Here is an 18,786-nt window from a genome sequence, read left to right as displayed (position 1 = left end):
GCACCTTTAATAGGTCTGCAGAAGACCTTGTCGTAGCTTGTCATGCAGTGATGCAAGGGCATATATGAACTGGCCCAAAAAGGGGCTCTTTTCCTGCTTTCTAACCCATGCTAAGAGATCTCTGAATGTTCCTTTGATGGAACAGACTTGTTTCTCAGCAAGATATGTTGCACCCAGCCCTGACTTTATGGGGACCAAACTGGCTTTAAGACAAGCACTTCCAATGCAATGCAAGCACTCCCACTCTTGTCTGTGGGCTGGCTGTATCCAGATCAATCCATGGAGGGTATAGAGACGCTGGAAGCAGTGGGAAGCTGTAGTCTAAACAACAGTAGGTCCTGTTCGGTTGACCTTGCAAAGTCAGAATGCCTGGCTCCTAGTATTTACAAGGCCCTGGCCAATTTAAAGCCTTTGTGTTGCTTGCCAGTTGCAGATGTTAACATCTGTCCCGTTCTGCCTGGACTCCTGGATCAGTTTCAGGAAGCTCATCAAGTTAAATGTCCAGCCCTGACCTTGAGAATCCCAGATTGCTCCCAGTAGTCCTAGATTGTTTTAGGAATGCAGTAGGATGGTGTGTGGGTAAGGAAAATTTTAAAATAGCAAATTAAAGATCAGCATACAATGCATTTAAAAAAACAACAACAACTAATAGGGCTCACTAATAAACATTCCATAGGGATGGAGCAGGTACTGAAGATAATGTCCGAGACTGCCAAATCGCCACCCACAGCAGGCCACCAGCAGAGGATGTGAGCAAGCACAGTGTGCTAGGCCTGTGCAGCAGGAACTTCCAGTTGATGCACCAAAGCCTTAGGGAGGGCTCTGCAGTGAGGATGCAGGAAAAAGCCTTCTCCACCTTTACGGATTCCCATTTTAGGAAACCTACCTGTTCCACCAGGCCTTTGGAGGGGTTTAATACCTGAAAGCGTACTATGTCTAGTTTCAAAAAAACTCTTTATTCTGGTTTTAACGCAGACAGTTTTAACTTGCTTTAATGGTCTTTTTTTTTTTTTTAATGCACCGAAAACTGTATTGTCCTGGGAGCTTGGCAAAGTGGAAAGTGTAGCCTGGCTTTGCTATACTCTCCCTGCAGACTGGAGTACACAAGGGATACAATTCAAACGGCAAACGTTTCAAAAGAGTTTAATTAAACGAACAAAAATTATCCCTAATGGCTAGCGTACGCTGCTAGTGATTCTCAACGTAATCTGCTTCGGTGGTAGCCCTTGAACCCGCCACGGACTGGAGGCTCGCGCTGCCTTGAGGGACCTTAGGAGAGACATTCAGCTCCTGGGAAACAGCTGGAGAGATGCTTGTCTCCGATCTCATGCTTTCATCATCCTCGTTCTCAGCATCCTGCGTCCCGATAGGCTGAAGCGTATGAGGGATAAATCTGTGGCGTGGGCATCCAATGATGCCAATCCTGCCGGAGAAGAAGAGCGCAGCCAGGTTGTTGAGTGGGTGCCCACCTATTACACCTGGGCTAAAGGAACTGCACTAGCTGCTACAGCATAGGGATTACCGTATTTTTCGCTCTATAGGACACACTTTTTCCCCTCCAAAAATTAAGGGGAAATGTGTGTGCGTCCTATAGAGCGAATGCAGGATGTGCGGCTAAGCCCAAAGCCAGAACAGGGAGACGGAGCGCTACGCAGGAATTCCTGCTGCGCTCAGAAGGCTTACGGGTAGCCACCTGAAGCCTGGAGAGCGAGAGGGGTCGGTGCACACCGATCCCTCTTGCTCTCCAGGCTTCGCTTCGCTGGAGACGCGCTGCACAGTTTTCCCTCTCTGTGCAGCGCCCCTTCAGCAAAGTGGGAGGAGAAATGGAAGGGGCTCCGTTTCTCCTACCGCTTTGCTGAAGGGGTGCTGAGCAGAGAGGGGGAGAATTTCCCCCCCCCCCGTGTTCTCCCCCTCCTATGGTCCAGTGCGTCCTATAGAGCGAAAAATACGGTATATTCCACCACTTAACACCATGGCAAAGTGGTTGGGGTGCTATATCGGGACTGAGGAGACCAAGGTCCAAATGCCCATCTCGGCTATGAAGCTCACCGTGTGACCTTGTAGCAATCATCACCTCACAAGGCCAAACTAGGCAATACCTGAGTTCCGTATCTGTACCCTGAAATGCAAGTTTGTTTGTTAAAACAGTCTGCATTTAAAATAATAATTAAAACACTGCACTTAAGGATACAGCTAAGGTCCTGTTTGGCCCTCGGTTCTCCCTCGCGGGTGATTTCTGAGAAGTTTCTAACCATAATTACCTTGAATTTCTGCTTAACCCTCAAGAAAGAAGGGCATTTTCGCTGGCCAGGTTTAATTCAAATCCATCAAACCTCCTTTGGGGAAGGTTCTCAGGCAGGGTGGAAGGAGAAAGAACTTGCTCATGTGAAGACCACCTAGTGGAAACCCTCACACATACGGTTTTCAATAGTAACTCACTTATGGCTTATGTGTGTGGTACGGAAGCTGTACTACCCAGGACAGGATGGGGTTGTGCAGAGTTGTTAAGGCAGCAGAGAGCATTGTTGGCTGCCCACTCTCCACCTTAGAGCAGATTTATGCCACAAGGTGCCATAGGAAGGCACTGGACATAGTAAAAGATCCATCGCATCCTGGTCACTGTCTCTTCGAGCTTCTGCCATCAGGACGGAGATACAGGACGATGAAGACAAGAACGAGCCATCTTAAGAACAGCTTCTTCTCCAGAGCGATCTCGGCCCTGAATGGGAAGCCTGGACTTTGAAAGTCATCTAATCTTCCTTGCTGTACTATACTATATTGTTTTAATTAGTGTTTTTATGGAGCAGTCAAGTAATTTCGTTGTCCCCGAGAGGGGGCAATGACAATAAAGATATTATTATTATTATTAAACTATATGCTGATCTCCGCCAGCAATTTCTAGATCAACTCTGTATCCCCAAATGGAACCAGAGTCAGAGGTCATACATTTTCTATTACTGGGGAATGATCAGGAGCTCACCAAGTTAGTGGCTAAATATCTCTATTTGGTTTTATGTCGTCGAAACACACTGCAGACATCTGATCTCCCTGGAGACCAAGAGATGTGATGATAGACTCTCTGCCTCCTTTCTTTTAGCAAATGTTTTGTGCCACTGGGGAAGTGGTAATTCTGTATTGATTTGTTTTGGATGTTGTATGTGATGCCAATAAAGGTTTTACGATACGATACGATTTCTGGGAATAAAATGGGTGTCTGGAGAACCAGGTAGGCTGCCCTGTGCTCCTTGGAGAACGGGCAGGATAAGAAACAAAGAGATAAAGATGGGAGAGTCTGGTAGCTGGAGTCCCCTTCTCCCGATTTTCTGCTTTGGGGGTAAAGCAGACGGAATTGTTTCCAGGTGAATAAAAAAGACAGACAGGATGCATGTCACCAAAACCAACGTAGTCCATTGGCCTGAATTTGTTGGCATCCGTCTGTCTCGGGAGACAATGGAGGAGTGTGCCTTTTGGGGTGAGGTCAAGCCGTTCTCATCAAAACTCAATGGTTAAGCATTCATTGGATTCTATTCTGCTAGCTTTCCTCTCTTTTGCTCTAGCAGGGTCTTCAATGTCCTTTTGCTTTCCCCATGGCCATCACATGCACAAACAAGGCAGATGCACCCAATACATTTAGAGCACATTCAAATAGGCTCGAAACCATGAGTAACTCAGATGTATTTGTGAGAGAGGCCACTGCTCCCTGTTAGATTTTGTGGTCACGTATTGCGTAGAAATGGGACGCGGGTGGCGCTGTGGGTTAAACCACAGTGCCTAGGACTTGCTGATCAAAAGGTCGGTGGTTTGAATCCCCGCGGCGGGGTGAGCTCCCACCGTTCGGTCCCAGCGCCTGCCAACCTAGCAGTTCGAAAGCACCCTCAGGTGCAAGTAGATAAATAGGGACCGCTTACTGGCGGGAAGGTAAACGGCATTTCCGTGTGCTGCGCTGGCTCGCCAGATGCAGCTTTGTCACGCTGGCCACGTGACCCGGAAGTGTCTCCGGACAGCGCTGGCCCCCGGCCTCTTAAGTGAGATGGGCGCACAACCCCAGAGTCGGACACGACTGGCCCGTATGGGCAGGGGTACCTTTACCTTTACCTTTATTGCGTAGAAAAGCCCTGCATTCCTTACTTGGGTTCTGGCACGACAGAGGAAAAGGGTGGCAGCTCTTCAGGAATGTAGGCTGGCTGACTTCTGCCAGCATGGAGGTAATGGTCCTGGAAAAGGTACTGAGCACTGTCTTTAGGCATCGGCAGCAAGGTGCTCAGCACCGGCGATCGCTGGTCCATGATGCTTCGGATGGCTGGCTGCCTTACATCGGTGCTCCTTTAAGAAATAGTTAAAAAATTAAAAATTAAAAAAATGAATAAGGGAAAGGTGTTCAAGTAAGGGTGAAGTCATACAGGGTGCCTCCCGACTGACAGCATTTTGCAGGCTTTGGGGGTGCAGAATTCAATCACATACTGGAAATTTAGATTTGCAGAATTACAGTAAAATGGATTAAAGTACTCTATTGCCTCAGGGAAACAAATATACTAAAAAATATGGATTTTTTTTTTGTAATTAGGAAAGTGACAAGGAAATGCATTGAAAAACATGGGATGAATGAATGACCAACGGGAAAGTACGTATTTTTCGCTCTATAGGACGCACCAGACCACAAGACGCACCTAGTTTTTGGAGGAGGAAAACAAGAAAAAAAATATTCTGAATCTCAGAAGCCAGAACAGCAAGAGGGATCGCTGCGCAGTGAAAGCAGCAATCCCTCTTGCTGTTCTGACTTCTGTGATAGCTGTGCAGCCTGCATTAACTCCATAAGACGCACACACATTTCCCCTTACTTTTTAGGAGGGAAAAAGTGAGTCTTATAAAGCAAAAAATACGGTATGTGAATACATGAGATACAATAGCCATCTTCAAATATCTCAAGGGCTGTCATAGAAGATGGAGCAAGCTTGTTTTCACCTGCTCTGAAGTGTAGGACTTGACCCAATGGATTCAAGTTACAAGAAAGGAGATTCCGACTAAACACCAGGAAGAACTTTCCGATGGGAAGAAGAAGAGTTTGGATTTGATATCCCACTTTATCACAACCCAAAGGAGTCTCAAAGCGGCCAACAATCTCCTTTCCCTTCCTCCCCCACAACAAACACTCTGTGAGGTGAGTGGGGCTGAGAGACTTCAGAGAAGTGTGACTGGCCCAAAGTCACCCAGCAGCTGCATGTGGAGGAGCGGGGAAGCGAACCCGGTTCCCCAGATTACGAATCTACCACTCTTAACCACTACACCACACTGGCTCCCACTGTGCGACAGTGGAACAGTCTCTTTCAGGAGGTTGTGGACCCTCCTTGCTTGGAGGTGTATAAGCAGAAGTTGGATAGTCATCTGCCATGGATGCTTTGGCTGAGATTCCTGCATTGCAGAGGGTTGGACTAGAGGACCCTTTCGGTCCCTTCCAACTCTACAATTCTATGATTCTATGATCCTCAGGCTGGAATGTGCCCTACAACTACAATAATGCCTTGGCAGGACTTTGGGCTAAAAAAAATGTTCCCCACCCCCAATATAAATATCTGCAATGCATCCAATAACGGAGGGGAGGGGAGAAGAGAGAAAATGAGGCCATACTTGCGATAGCGGAAAGTGACCTTCTTCACCTCCTTGGTCACGTCTGTTTTCAACTCCTTGGGCTTAGCTATCTCTCTCAGAGCAGGATTGAATATGTTTGAGCGGAGCAGCCGGCCAACTTCCTGCTGGATTTCCTTGAGGTTCTTCTGTCTGAACGTAACAAAAGCCACGTAGGAGGAGAAGTTGTACAAGCACTAAATGCAAAATAAAAATAAAAATGGAGGTGATCTACTCTATTGTTGCAGCTTATCCGAAAGATGAGACAACCCTTAGCTGCTCTGTTCCTCCAGGCAACCGCTCTTACCTCAAAGAAATCCCTGTCTTTCTGTGTTGTTGATATTTTCCTCCTAAAATGTGGAAGAGAAGAATAAATCCACAGACAGCAACAGAAAAAGCACTCCATAAACATCTTCCTAAATGAAAGGGAGTTTCCTCAACATTCTGTCACAGTCTAGCATGACCAAGAAACAGAATCAAGACCAAACCCTGGCAGGTAAAATTCATTCCCATGCCCCAATGAAACTACCAAGTGGGGCTCCCAGTCTGCAGTTTCCTCTTGCCAAAATGACAGGGGCCCCACAAATGCAGTTTCAGACCACCTGTTGAACGCATCCATCCTGATTTGTTTGCAGGGAAGTTAGACAATGTTGCATCAAAGCAAGCGTTATCCCATGATTCCCAGTGCATTCCCCCCCACTTCTTTATTGCAAAAAACAAACAAACAATCTTTTGGGGAAGTGGGTTTGTTTGCTTTATTTCAGATATTTAAATAATACTTAATAGTCAGAATTTCTAAGTAGGGTAAAAAAAGGTTTGGGGAAAATAAAAAAACATCTAACCATACAGAGAATAAGAACAATTAAAAATCAACATAAAATCAGAACACTACCTTAAAATGCTGGTTGAAATAAGAAAGTTGTGGGACAACTATTCTCATATAACTGACATGCTTAACTCTAATTAATGCATGAAGGGGTTAATACAATAGAGTAAGCTGTCCTGCCAGACTTATATCCTTTACCATGGGAGGAAATAGGTAATCAAGCCTATTATCCCCATCCCTCCCCACTCTACCTGAGAAGCTCAGCATGAGAAGAAGTTTGAGCTTGCTGCTCCAACTTAGCCGCATGGCTCTCACCAGCCATTCTTGAGTTCCTATACCGATAATCTGGGAACCCTTACCACTTTGTTACTATCTTTGTTTCACGGTCTGAAGCACATGAATCCAACCTTTAGACAGTATGTAAGTAAACCAGTTTTTACTTTGCTGAACATGTGGTCTTTTACTATGCTGGGGGGTAGTGAGGGAATTTGGAAGCAACGTAGAAGGCATACTAAGTATTTGCCCCAAACCTGGATCTTGGCATCCAGGAATTATTCAACATGGAGGGTCCTTGTCTAATCTCAGTTGGGAGGGAATTTCAGGCTTCAGCCCCAACCCAGGCGACATGGTTTCTAGCAGTTACAAGCCATGCAAGCTGAGCCATGGGGCACCAACAAGAGACTTCCTTAAGATCTCAGTGATCAGGCTGGGATGTAAGGGATTCACCAATCCTTATGATATTCTGGATACAATTTTTTAAGGGCTTTGTAAATTAATGCAGGGATGTAGGTGGCGCTGTGGGTTAAACCACAGAGCCTAGGACTTGCCGATCAGAAGGTCGGTGGTTCGAATCCCCGCGACGGGGTGAGCTCCCGTTGCTCGGTCCCTGCTCCTGCCAACCTAGCAGTTTGAAAGCACGTCAAAGTGCAAGTAGATAAATTGGTTATGTTGGCCACATGACCCGGATGCTGTACGCTGGCTCCCTCGGCCAATAAAGCGTGATGAGCGCTGCAACCCGAGAGTCGGCCACGACTGGACCTAATGGTCAGGGGTCCCTTTACCTTTACCTTTAAATTAATGCATGAACCTTGAACCAGGCATGGTATTATATGTGCAAGCTTTCAAGCAATGATGTTACATGGCTGTGGTCATCCGATCCCATCAAGTCTAGCTGTAGCATTTTGCACCAGTCAGAACTCCAGGAAAGCCCCACATAGAACACATTGTACTAGGAGGCAATTGTGCTTTAGTCCCATGCCATGGAAAGCTTCAACTATAAATCAAACTGGTGTTAATGGCAGTGAAGCTGGCCAGGTTTTGGGGGTTTTTTTTAGCTCCGTCAAGTTGGCATTCCCAAATCATTTGCCTATTTTAGCCCCTCTCCCAAACCAAGAGTGTCCTCCTGGCTTATGGAAGATCTCTAAATTTGACTAAACATGTGTATTTAACATACGCATGTGCGAGAACAAAATGCAGATCCTTCCCCTCCCCTTATGTAATTTTGCCCCAGAGGAAACTGGCAGCAATAAATATTACCTAACCATGTCCCTGAGCCAGATATGCCTGCTTTCTTCCTCATTGTGTGAAGCACTAACAAAGTAAAAGGGGAAGGAAATCTACAAAACCCGTTTAAAAAATGGCAAGGTCCTCTGCAAATACCATCTAAGAAGATTTTCACCAAACTTTGGCTCTGCACACACAAAGATTGGGAATCACACAGGTGGGGGGGGCAGGATGAGACCCTCCAGAAAAGAGTAGAGTTTGTTTGTGTGCATTTTCCCCTCTAGGGCTGAAGCAGAATTTCTCTCTCCGGGCCCTTTTATCCTCAGAGAGAAAGTTGGGCTTCTGTGAAATGTTGTTTTGGGGGACGGTATTGCCATTTTGTGACAAGAGATGTCTCTGAAGATTATATATATCGCTCTTAGGCCCCAAAGGGCTGGTGACTTAGTCCGTTTCGGGGGGGCTAATCTGGCCCGCCGGTCAGTTTAATCCGGCCCCTGTTGTGGCAGTGTATCTGCTGAGGTAAAAAGCTCAACAAGTTTGGTCGGTCCTCACACATGTTCACTTCATCAAATCTGGCCCTCTTTGAAAAAAGTTTGTGCGCCCCTGTTTTAGGCTTAACCTTCCTAACCTCAACTCTGGACTAAAACTCCCATCAGCTCCAGCCAGGATAGGCCGCTCTAAATTTATTTATTTTGTTAAATTTTATATACTGCCCTTCATCGTAAGATCGCAAGGTAGTTCACAATATAAAAACACAAAAATATGTAACATAATAACAAAACAATACCCCCCCTTTAAAAGACCACAGATTGTTTAATTAGCCAAAGGCCTGGTTATAGAGGAAAGGTTTTGCCTGGTGCCTAAAGTTATGGAACGAAGGCGCCAAGCGAGCTTTCCTGGGTGGAGGAGTCCCCAAATGGGGAGCCAGGGCAGAAAAGGCCCCTTTCTCATGTTGCCACCTTCAGGATTGGCTCTAGCAGTCAGCAGCTACAGACCTTCCCCAGGAATACAGTTCCTGAAATTTCACATTTTCAGACGTGTGCTAAAGTTCTCTATGCCAGTTTCCAAAGCTCCCTTCAGGTTGCCTGAAACAGTTGGGCATCTCTATGCTCAGCCCTGCTCTCTCTCTCTCTCTTTCTTTCTTTCTTTCTTTCTTTCTTTCTTTCTTTCTTTTCTTGACAGTGGAATTCAAGGCTCTTTTGACCAGGGGCAGATAAGAAGAAGAAGAGGAGTTTGGATTTGATATCCCGCCTTCCACTCCCTTTAAGGCTAACATTCTCCTTTCCCTTCCTCCCCCACAACAAACACTCTGTGAGGTGAGTGGGGCTGAGAGACTTCAGAGAGAAGTGTGACTGGCCCAAGGTCACCCAGCAGCTGCAGGTGGAGGAGCGGGGAAGCGAACCTGGTTCCCCAGATTAGGAGACTACCGCTCTTAACCACTACACCACACTGGCTCTCGATATAAGGATCTTCCTAATATGGTCCTGGTGCTGTCTACTTATATTGAAGGGAGAGGGGAACGGTTAATCATTAATATTATCTACACATAGTAAATTCCGGCACTCTGCTAGGATGGCTACACAAGCTCAAACTCAAAAATGCAGTTATTTGCAAAGCCTAAATCAGACAGGTCAGGAGACCGTTTCCTGTCTAACCAGCTATCTGAAACTGCTGATGCTAGCTACAGGTCAGAAGGTCGTTTCCTGCCTAGCCAAAAACTGCTGTCAACTAAAAACCACTAGCAAGATGTTTCCTGCTTTGCTTCTGCTTTAAGTAATGCAAGATAAGAAGAGATACGAAGGGAATGCTTAGCTAGCGAAAGACACGTGTACAAGAAGGTGGGAGGGGGTGCTTACTGAGCAGAGAAAATGCTTAACCAGCAGAGGAAGTGCTTAGCTAGCAGCCTTAGCCAGCAAATATTGGGGGGGAGGTATGGGAGGAGGGTGAATGCTTTCAGGTATAAAAATGCTTGCTGAACATGGTAACAACACAGTCAGATTTCAGAAACTATATTCTGCTGACTGTCTCTGTGCACAGATTTGCAATAAATCTCTTTTCTCTGACCAAGAAGTCTCTGGAATTGTTTTTCCCCTCTGGCCACGGGGTTGGCGGACCGCTGGACCTCCGGGTACTGCTAATCTAAGGCTTCAGTTTTGGGGGCTCGTCCGGGATGGGTCCCCACCCCACGAAAGGTGGACCGAGGGGCCAGACTCGACCGGGTGAGCAACCAGGACCAGGGCTCGCAATCTCCAGCGCGCACCCTGCCAGTTTGTAGGGGGAGATCGCCACGCTGTGCCTGAGCCGAGACACCCAGTCGGGAGAGAAAAGAGGACGGCCGAAGGAGGGGTCCGCAGCGGAACAGGTAAGCCCAAGGGAAAGGGCGTGGTAGGAAGCCTGATCAGCTTCCCCTGGCTGTGAGCAGTAGAGTGCCGCCAGTAAGGTTGGGTAAAAGGGAAACAGAGGGGAAATTGTATTGGTGTGTTTTGTGTGTTGCATGTTGAAATTATAATGGTGTGATTTGTATGTTATATGTTGCATGTCGGATACCCCAGTGACTGAATTGTTGTCAAGTGTGGGTCGGGGCTTAGCGTCCCCTTGGCCGAGCGATTGCAGGGTTGTGCATTTTCTGCCAGGGCGACCTCGGCAGGTCACAATCTGTAGTGCGTGGAGTGTGAAAGAATTTACAGCCCATTAGGTGCGGGGTATCTGGAAAAAAAAAAAAAAAATGGGGTCTGGGGCAAGCCAATGTAGTCCTCTGGAATGTTTTTTAAAGAACTGGAAAGCGGCCACAAAGCATGATGATTGGGGGTTCAAATTGAGAAGACAGAGGATGAGGACATTGTGTGAAGTTGATTGGCCCCAACAAACTAACTGGCCCTCGGAGGGGAGCTTTGATTTGCAACTAATCAGCCCACTATATCAAAATATCTTGAACGTCCACCCAGACCAGATCCCTTATATTTCTACTTGGAAAACCAATGTAGAAAAGAATCCACCGTGGTTGAAAGCCTGCCAAGGCGACGCCCCACGAAATACAATCTGTACAGTTCGACCGGCAGGGAAGGCAGAAAAGCCCCCGGTGATACCAGACCCAGAAGATGAGGAGGGGGGAATCATCAAACCGCCACCACCCTATGCTCCACCAACTGCCCCTCTGGCAAATCCCCCAGGCCCAGGTCTCCAGGCACCGGGAGGAGCCGGTCCCCAGGCCCAAGCAAGCCCTGCACCAAGTCTAGAAAAAAGGGACAGCAACTTGTTAATGAATGATGAGTTAGAGGAAAAGAAGGAGGAAGAAGATGATGAGGAATTTATAGAGGAATTGATAAGATGGACTGAGAAGAATATGAGGTGGACCACGGAACAGGAGGAACGCATTACGGCATACGTAAGCCCCTATGCGGAAAAATTAGATGTGAGTCCCTTGTTAGTTGAGGCAGCAGAATGCTGCACCCCTGACAAGAGAAAGAGATGGCAACGTAAGTGGGGACAGGCAGCGAAGAAAGTTATGTCTCATAGACAGTATGAGAAAACCAGGAGGGATCAGGCAGCCGGAGTAATGCCCCTCCGAAGGGTTTATGACCCACCGGGACCTCCAGGAGCTAATGGGGCAGCAGCAGAACGGACCTACACGGTCCAGCATATACCTTTTTCAAGTGCAGATGTCTGTAATTGGAGAAATCAAAATCCTTCATTTGAGGAAAACCCAGCGAAAATCATAAAGCTGTTTGAAGGGATTTTTAAAACTTATAATCCCACCTTTGATGATGTGCAGTATTTAATGGATGCGCTGCTAACCACAGAAGAGACTAGGCGCATCCATGCTGAAGCCCGAGCACACATGAGAGCGCAGGGAGTGCAGGATCCAGCTATTGCAGCAGAGTACCCTGAAAACACACCGAATTGGGATTATCAAACTACTGGTGGCCAGAACACCCTCACTACCTACCGCCAGAACGTGTTAAATGGTATGAGGAGGGCAGCCAGGAAACCCACCAACTTTGTGAAGGTCAGAGAGGTAGTGCAGGGGAATGAAGAGGCCCCAGGGGCTTACCTGGAACGCCTGAAGGAAGCCTACCGTCAGTATACTCCTGTAGACCCAGATGAGGCTGCCAACGCCCTTATTGTAAAGGCTGCTTTTGTAGCTCAGGCAGCGCCCGATGTCCGCCGAAAGATTCAAAAACACGAGGGGTTCATGGGCCACACCCTTGAGTGGATGTTAGAACTGGCTCAAACCACTTACAATCAGAGGGAAGAAGAGGAACAAAAGAAAAAGGAGAAGTATCAAGCAAAGAAGTTGATGGCATTACAGGCCACCGCATCCATCCCTCAGAAAAGAGGAAGTGCCCGGGGAGGAGGGCAAGGCCGCCTGGGGAGGAATCAGTGCGCCATCTGCCGGCAGGAAGGGCACTGGAAAGGAGAATGCCCACAGGCCCACTTAGGAGGGAAAGGACGAGGAGAACGAGCCCCAGGCCCAACCCCCAGGGGACCTGGACAGGGACTGAGACCTTGGTCATCGACAAATGCCAGCAGGGGTAGAGGACGTGGACAGGGACCTCCCTGGTACCCCTCAGCCCAAAGGCAGCCCGGCATGATGAGCCTGAGAGAGGAGGAAGAATACTAGGACAGACCGGGCCCAGCTGCTTTAGGTTCCCGTGAGCCCATGGTCAAAATACAAACAGGGAACCAAACTATCCCCTTTATGGTTGACACAGGAGCCGCCCACTCTGTTTTGCCAGTACCAGTGTCCAAGCCCACCAAGCAAACGATTAACATAATAGGGGCTACAGGCAAATCACAAAGAGCCCCATTCCTGCAATCTGTTGTCTGTCGCCTGGGTGGCCAAGTGGTCCAACACAAGTTTTTGTATATACCAGAGTGCCCTATCCCATTATTGGGCCGAGACCTGCTATCAAAATTGCAAGCCCAGATCTCCTTCCAACCAACAGGGCAAGTGACAATGACCACAGGGCCGGCAGGGGAGTTCTCCTTAGAGGTACCCTTGAGGGAACACTGGCGCTTAATGATGGTAAAAGAAGAGGAGGGGATTATTCCAGAAGACCTCCTGCAAAAGGTAAACCCTGGTGTATGGGCAGAAGGCAACCCGCCCGGAATGGCAAAGAACATCCCACCTATAATAGTCAAGCCCAAACCATTCGCCAACCCTGTGGCTGTGAACCAGTACCCTATCCCCCGGCGAGCTGCAGAAGGAGTATGGGTACATTTGGAACGGTTACTTCGCCATGGCATCCTGAGGCAGTGTCAATCTCAGTGGAACACCCCACTCTTGCCGGTGAAGAAGGAAGATAACTCGTACCGTCCGGTCCAAGACCTTAGATTAGTTAACCAGGCCGTGGAAACCCTCCACCCCAATGTGCCCAATCCTTATACGCTGTTGAGTCTAATACCTCCTACTGCCTGCTATTTCACGGTACTGGACTTGAAGGATGCATTCTTCTGCTGCCGTCTGGCAGAGGAAAGTCAGCCCCTGTTTGCATTTCAATGGATGGATCCAGGAACAGGCACCAAGGTGCAATATACGTGGACGAGGCTTCCACAAGGCTTCAAGAATTCTCCAACCCTTTTTGGGGTTGCATTGGCCTCGGACCTGTCTAGCTTCCCCACCAGCCCACACAGGATTCTGTTGCAGTACGCAGATGACCTTCTTTTGGCCTGTTCAGACGAGGACACGTGTATGGAAGCCACCAAGGACTTGTTAAATCATCTGGCTGAAGCAGGATACCGAGTATCTAAGAAAAAGGCCCAAATATGCCAACCCATTGTAAAATACCTTGGATTTGATATATCCCATCAGCAACGGACCCTTAGAGAAGAAAGGAAGCAAGCCATTATCCAGATTCCAGAGCCAAAGAATCGCAGAGAACTTCGTGGCTTCTTGGGCTCGGCAGGATTCTGTAGAATATGGATCCCTGACTTCAGCACAATTGCCAAGCCTCTGCACGAGTCAACCAGAGGAACTGAAAAGGACCCCTTTGTGTGGGGAGAGGAGCAACGGCAGGCCTTCAAGGATCTGAAAAGGGCATTGCAGCAAGCACCAGCGCTGGGTATCCCAAATCCTGAGAAGCCTTTCTCCCTGTTTGTGGATGAAGACCAGGGAACAGCAAAGGGAGTGCTATGCCAAAAATTGGGAAGCTGGCAGCAGCCCGTGGCATACCTATCTGAGCGCCTGACGCCTACAGAACAAGGCTTACCGCCGTGCATGAGAGCAGTTGTGGCAGTAGCCACCCTACTGAACAAAGCAGACAAATTTACTTTTGGCCAAGACACTGTTTGTGTGACTCCGCATGCAGTCCCAGCACTGCTTGACATGAAGGGTACCTATTTCCTCTCCCAAGCGAAGATGAGGAAGTGTCAGATGTTATTGTTGCACCCGCGTCTGAAGTTCCAGGTCACCACCGCACTCAACCCAGCTACCCTGTTGCCGGTGGGAGAAGGTGAGAAGCAGACGCACGATTGCATTGAAGTGATGGATGAAGTATATTCCAGCAGACCTGACCTAAAAGATGAGGCAGACCCCCACTGGCTTTCATGGTTTGTGGATGGAAGCAGCTTTGTCGAGGCTGGGCAGCGAAAAGCAGGCTATGCAGTGGTAGCCCTGGACGACCAGGTGGTCGAAGCAAAGTCACTCCCGCCTGGAACATCGGCCCAGCTGGCAGAACTAACTGCGCTTACCAGAGCCCTGAGCCTGGCAATGGGACAGAAGATAAACATCTATACTGATTCTAAGTATGCATTCCTGACCTTACACGCCCATGGAGCCTTATGGAAAGAGAGAGGTTTGCTTACCTCCAGAGGAAGCCAGGTGGCCCACCCACAAGCCTTATTGAACCTTCTGGATGCTGTATGGGAGCCCGAGGCAGTGGCAGTTATCCATTGCTATGGCCACAAGACTGGACCAGGGGAAGTGGCCAGAGGAAATCGATTGGCAGACAGAGTGGCCAAGGAAGCAGCTCGGGAACTAGCCCCCACCTCGGTTATTGGAGCCCTGGTCCCAGAAGAAATTTTAAGCACCGCTGACAAGCCAGCTTATACCAAGCAGGAAAAGGACACTGCAGACGCCCAGGAACTGACATTAACCAAAGAAGGATGGTACCTTACCCCTGATGACAGGATATGGATTCCAGAGTCTCTTTCACGGCCAATAATTCAGAGGTACCATGATTCAACCCACATAGGACCCGATGCTACAACCAAGCAGCTGGAAAAATGCTTCTACATAGCCCACCTCTACCAACTGGCAGCCCAGATCTCCAGGAAATGCTTGCTGTGTCAAAAGAATAATCCCAGAACCGGACCACTAGCTCCCCCAGGGATTCAGCACAGTGGAACTGCACCCATGGAAGACCTTGTTGTGGATTTCACTGAATTGCCCCGCTGTGGACTATACCGCTACCTGCTTGTGGCGATCTGCACGTATACAGGATGGGTTGAAGCCTGGCCCACCAGAACTGAAAAGGCATTTGAAGTAACCAGGTGCCTGCTTAGGGAGATCATTCCCCGCTATGGGCTACCTAGGTCAATAGGATCTGACAATGGACCAGCCTTTGTCCACTCAGTTTTGCAATAACCCCCCCCCCATGCTAGTCAAAATGTGCAGTTTAATAATTATGTGCAGTAATTCTCCCGAGATTTTTTCTCTTTCTAACAGGTGGACCCAGGCCCACTGCTGTTAAAGTTGCTGACCTCACCCCTTGGGTCCACCACACTTAAGTGAAGAAGGCTATTTTAGATTGGACAGTTACACCAAATCCTGATGATCCTCTGAAGCTAACCATCTCCAGAAGAGCGCCAGACGACTGGACAAGTGGATGGGAGGGACGCCCGCGGGCAGCGTCCCCAACGTAGAGACTTTTTTCCAGCAAATTCTGAGGCACCGCCAGGACTTTTGATATTGGGGCCAGAACTCTTTGATATGGTCACTCCGTGTGTCAGGCCTCTGCAAGGGTGGATATATATATTCCTGTGGGTATATGTTAATATATGTAGAGGGAGAAGCCCCTTTCGGATACAGTGTGTTGGGAGGAAATCATGAGAGTATTAAGCATCCACAAGGACAGGTGGGAAAATTGGTTAAGGTAATAGGCTCCTCCTCAGAGAGGTGGGACACAACCTCCCAAAAAGCAAGGCAGCTGATAGAGCACGAGTATCAGTGGGCCCTTCAGCAATAAAATAGATATGTCCTAGAAAACTACAGGAGGTGATCTATGGGGTTGGTTGTATTCCTGGCTGCCTGATGGCAGTTGGCTCAGGAATGTTATAGTATTATTAGCAGGACCGCTATTAATCCTTTTGCTTCTTTGCCTCTGTATCCCCTGCTTATTGCAATGCTTGCAGCAAATGATGCAAAGACTCCTGTCACGGAAGCTAGGACCCACAGTCATCGCTGTGATGAGGGAGTATAGGCCCATACCCCAGAACGAACCTAAGTATTAGGTTGTTCAGAAGAAGAGGAGGGAGTGAAGGGAGAGGGGAACGGTTAATCATTAATATTATCTACACATAGTAAATTCCGGCACTCTGCTAGGATGGCTACACAAGCTCAAACTCAAAAATGCAGTTATTTGCAAAGCCTAAATCAGACAGGTCAGGAGACCGTTTCCTGTCTAACCAGCTATCTGAAACTGCTGATGCTAGCTACAGGTCAGAAGGTCGTTTCCTGCCTAGCCAAAAACTGCTGTCAACTAAAAACCACTAGCAAGATGTTTCCTGCTTTGCTTCTGCTTTAAGTAATGCAAGATAAGAAGAGATACGAAGGGAATGCTTAGCTAGCGAAAGACACGTGTACAAGAAGGTGGGAGGGGGTGCTTACTGAGCAGAGAAAATGCTTAACCAGCAGAGGAAGTGCTTAGCTAGCAGCCTTAGCCAGCAAATATTGGGGGGGAGGTATGGGAGGAGGGTGAATGCTTTCAGGTATAAAAATGCTTGCTGAACATGGTAACAACACAGTCAGATTTCAGAAACTATATTCTGCTGACTGTCTCTGTGCACAGATTTGCAATAAATCTCTTTTCTCTGACCAAGAAGTCTCTGGAATTGTTTTTCCCCTCTGGCCACGGGGTTGGCGGACCGCTGGACCTCCGGGTACTGCTAATCTAAGGCTTCAATATTCCTTAAAAATTAACCACCAGGTAAGCAGCCTTTCTCAGCCTCCTGGCTGCCAGTTGTTTTCTGGGCCCTGTTCAAGATGGGGGAAGCTCCAGCTCTGAATTTCTGCCCAACATGCAAGTATCTAAGGTACAGAATGCAAAGGTGGCACCCTGTATTTATTTTCACTCTATCCCTGCAGCTGAATCGGGAGGGGGAGTGTGTGTGTGTGTGTGTGTGTGTGTGTTTGCAATTCAGAGCCAGGCTTTCTGGTTGGGTCACTGAACAATTTTGTCATGCTGACTCTTGCATGCACAGCATTTTTGGGCTGGGCCACCGACTGTATCAGCCTACAATTAACCACGGAGTCGGTGCGGCTTAGCCTGCCGAATCGACAAGAAGAGGGAAAATAACTCCCTGTGCCGCAAGCGACGAGGATGGCTGACAGGACGCTGCTGAACCTGCAGCTGTGCAGCACCTGCGGGTGGCAAGGCACCGCCCAAGATCACACAGATTTTGCTGCTGCAGAAGCAGAAGGCAGCGGCTCTCCTGCGTCTCAGGTGTGTTGGCAGCCCAGCTGCCTCGTATCAATTGGCTGCAGATGCAACAAACTGAACCCGGGACATGACGCTGTCTGTGTTTGTTTGTTTGTTGTTTTGATTTCAACCTTTATTATACAAAGAACTTAAAATACATACAATATAAAACATTACATTTCAGACATTACAAATTATAAATATACAAAAGAATATAAAAGAAGAAAGAAAAGAAATAGAAAAAGAGGTAGAAGATGATTTTATTTACAATAAAAAAAGAACCTTCCGGCTATACACGTTGTACTATTTTGAAATAAATTCTTTTTTACACAGTTTCCTGAAAATGCAAAGTGCATGCACATGCAGGAAAACAAAGCTCAGAGTCAGAGTGTGTCCCTTGTTTCGGGTTTGGCACTTCAACACAAGGCGGGAAAGAAAGAAAGAAATGTGGAGGTGTTGAGTACCTGTTCCCCGCACAAGGGGAGTCCTTTGGCAGGCTAGGCGGCCCAGGGAGAGGGAACACAAATAATACCAAGGTGCCAAGCTGCTTTTAGGGATTGCAGGCACCCTTAAAAATCATGGGTGGTGCCTGAGGTTGGCAGGGTTGAGCAGCTGCTGGGATCGTAGCACAAGGGTGCAGCAGGTGTTGCAGGTGTTCTGCATGAAGAAGGTCCCAGGTTCAGTCCCAGGTATATCAAGTTGAAAGGGGTCTAATCGTAGCAGGTGAGGTGGAAAGGATTGAGATCTCAGAGAGCCACTGCCAGTCAGAATAGATAACAGGTGGGCATGATGATCAAATGGACCTCCTTTGAGGCAGCTTCCTACGACCCAGAAGCCAGCGCTGTCTGCTTGGTTTTCACTCTGTGCACAGCATGCTCTGAGGCAGCACAGGTTGTCTGTAACCTTCCCAAACCTTTCATGGACCCAAGCAGCTGCAAGCCAGATGCCTCAATGAGCTCTGGGGCATTTTCTTGCTCCACGCACCTCAGCAGATGTGCCTCTGCCTGCTCTACCCTATGAGGCCCTCCAAGGTTCAAGTGCCCAAGCCTCACTCAAATCCTAACCCTAGGACGGGAACGGGGGGGGGCACAAAACTCTTGATTGCACAGGAACACACTGAGTCAGAAGAGATTGTAAAACATGGTACTCGGGGACTCTGTGTTCCTGCCAAGTCTGCTAACCCCAGCTAAGGCCTCG

The 18,786-nt window shown here is 48.1% G+C and overlaps 1 protein-coding gene across 1 annotated transcript in view; it reads right to left on the bottom strand.

The window, feature by feature from the left end:
• Window positions 1-1,126: 1,126 nt before the first annotated feature.
• PPP1R36 (protein phosphatase 1 regulatory subunit 36) overlaps window positions 1,127-18,786 on the bottom strand; it is a 75,569-nt gene continuing 57,909 nt past the window's right edge. The window contains exons 9-12 of the mRNA XM_053366272.1: window positions 5,930-5,972; window positions 5,626-5,819; window positions 4,129-4,323; window positions 1,127-1,423 (exon numbers count right to left, since the gene is read on the bottom strand). Of these exons, the coding sequence (XP_053222247.1) occupies window positions 1,189-1,423; window positions 4,129-4,323; window positions 5,626-5,819; window positions 5,930-5,972 (667 nt within the window). The 3' untranslated portion in view covers window positions 1,127-1,188. The remainder of the gene's footprint in view (window positions 1,424-4,128; window positions 4,324-5,625; window positions 5,820-5,929; window positions 5,973-18,786) is intronic.

This window comes from Podarcis raffonei, chromosome 1 (genome assembly GCF_027172205.1).
Source record: "Podarcis raffonei isolate rPodRaf1 chromosome 1, rPodRaf1.pri, whole genome shotgun sequence".
Classification (NCBI taxonomy): Eukaryota; Metazoa; Chordata; class Lepidosauria; order Squamata; family Lacertidae; genus Podarcis; species Podarcis raffonei.
Note: the sequence above shows the minus strand (reverse complement) of the source record. Positions and strands in the feature narration are given on the sequence as shown.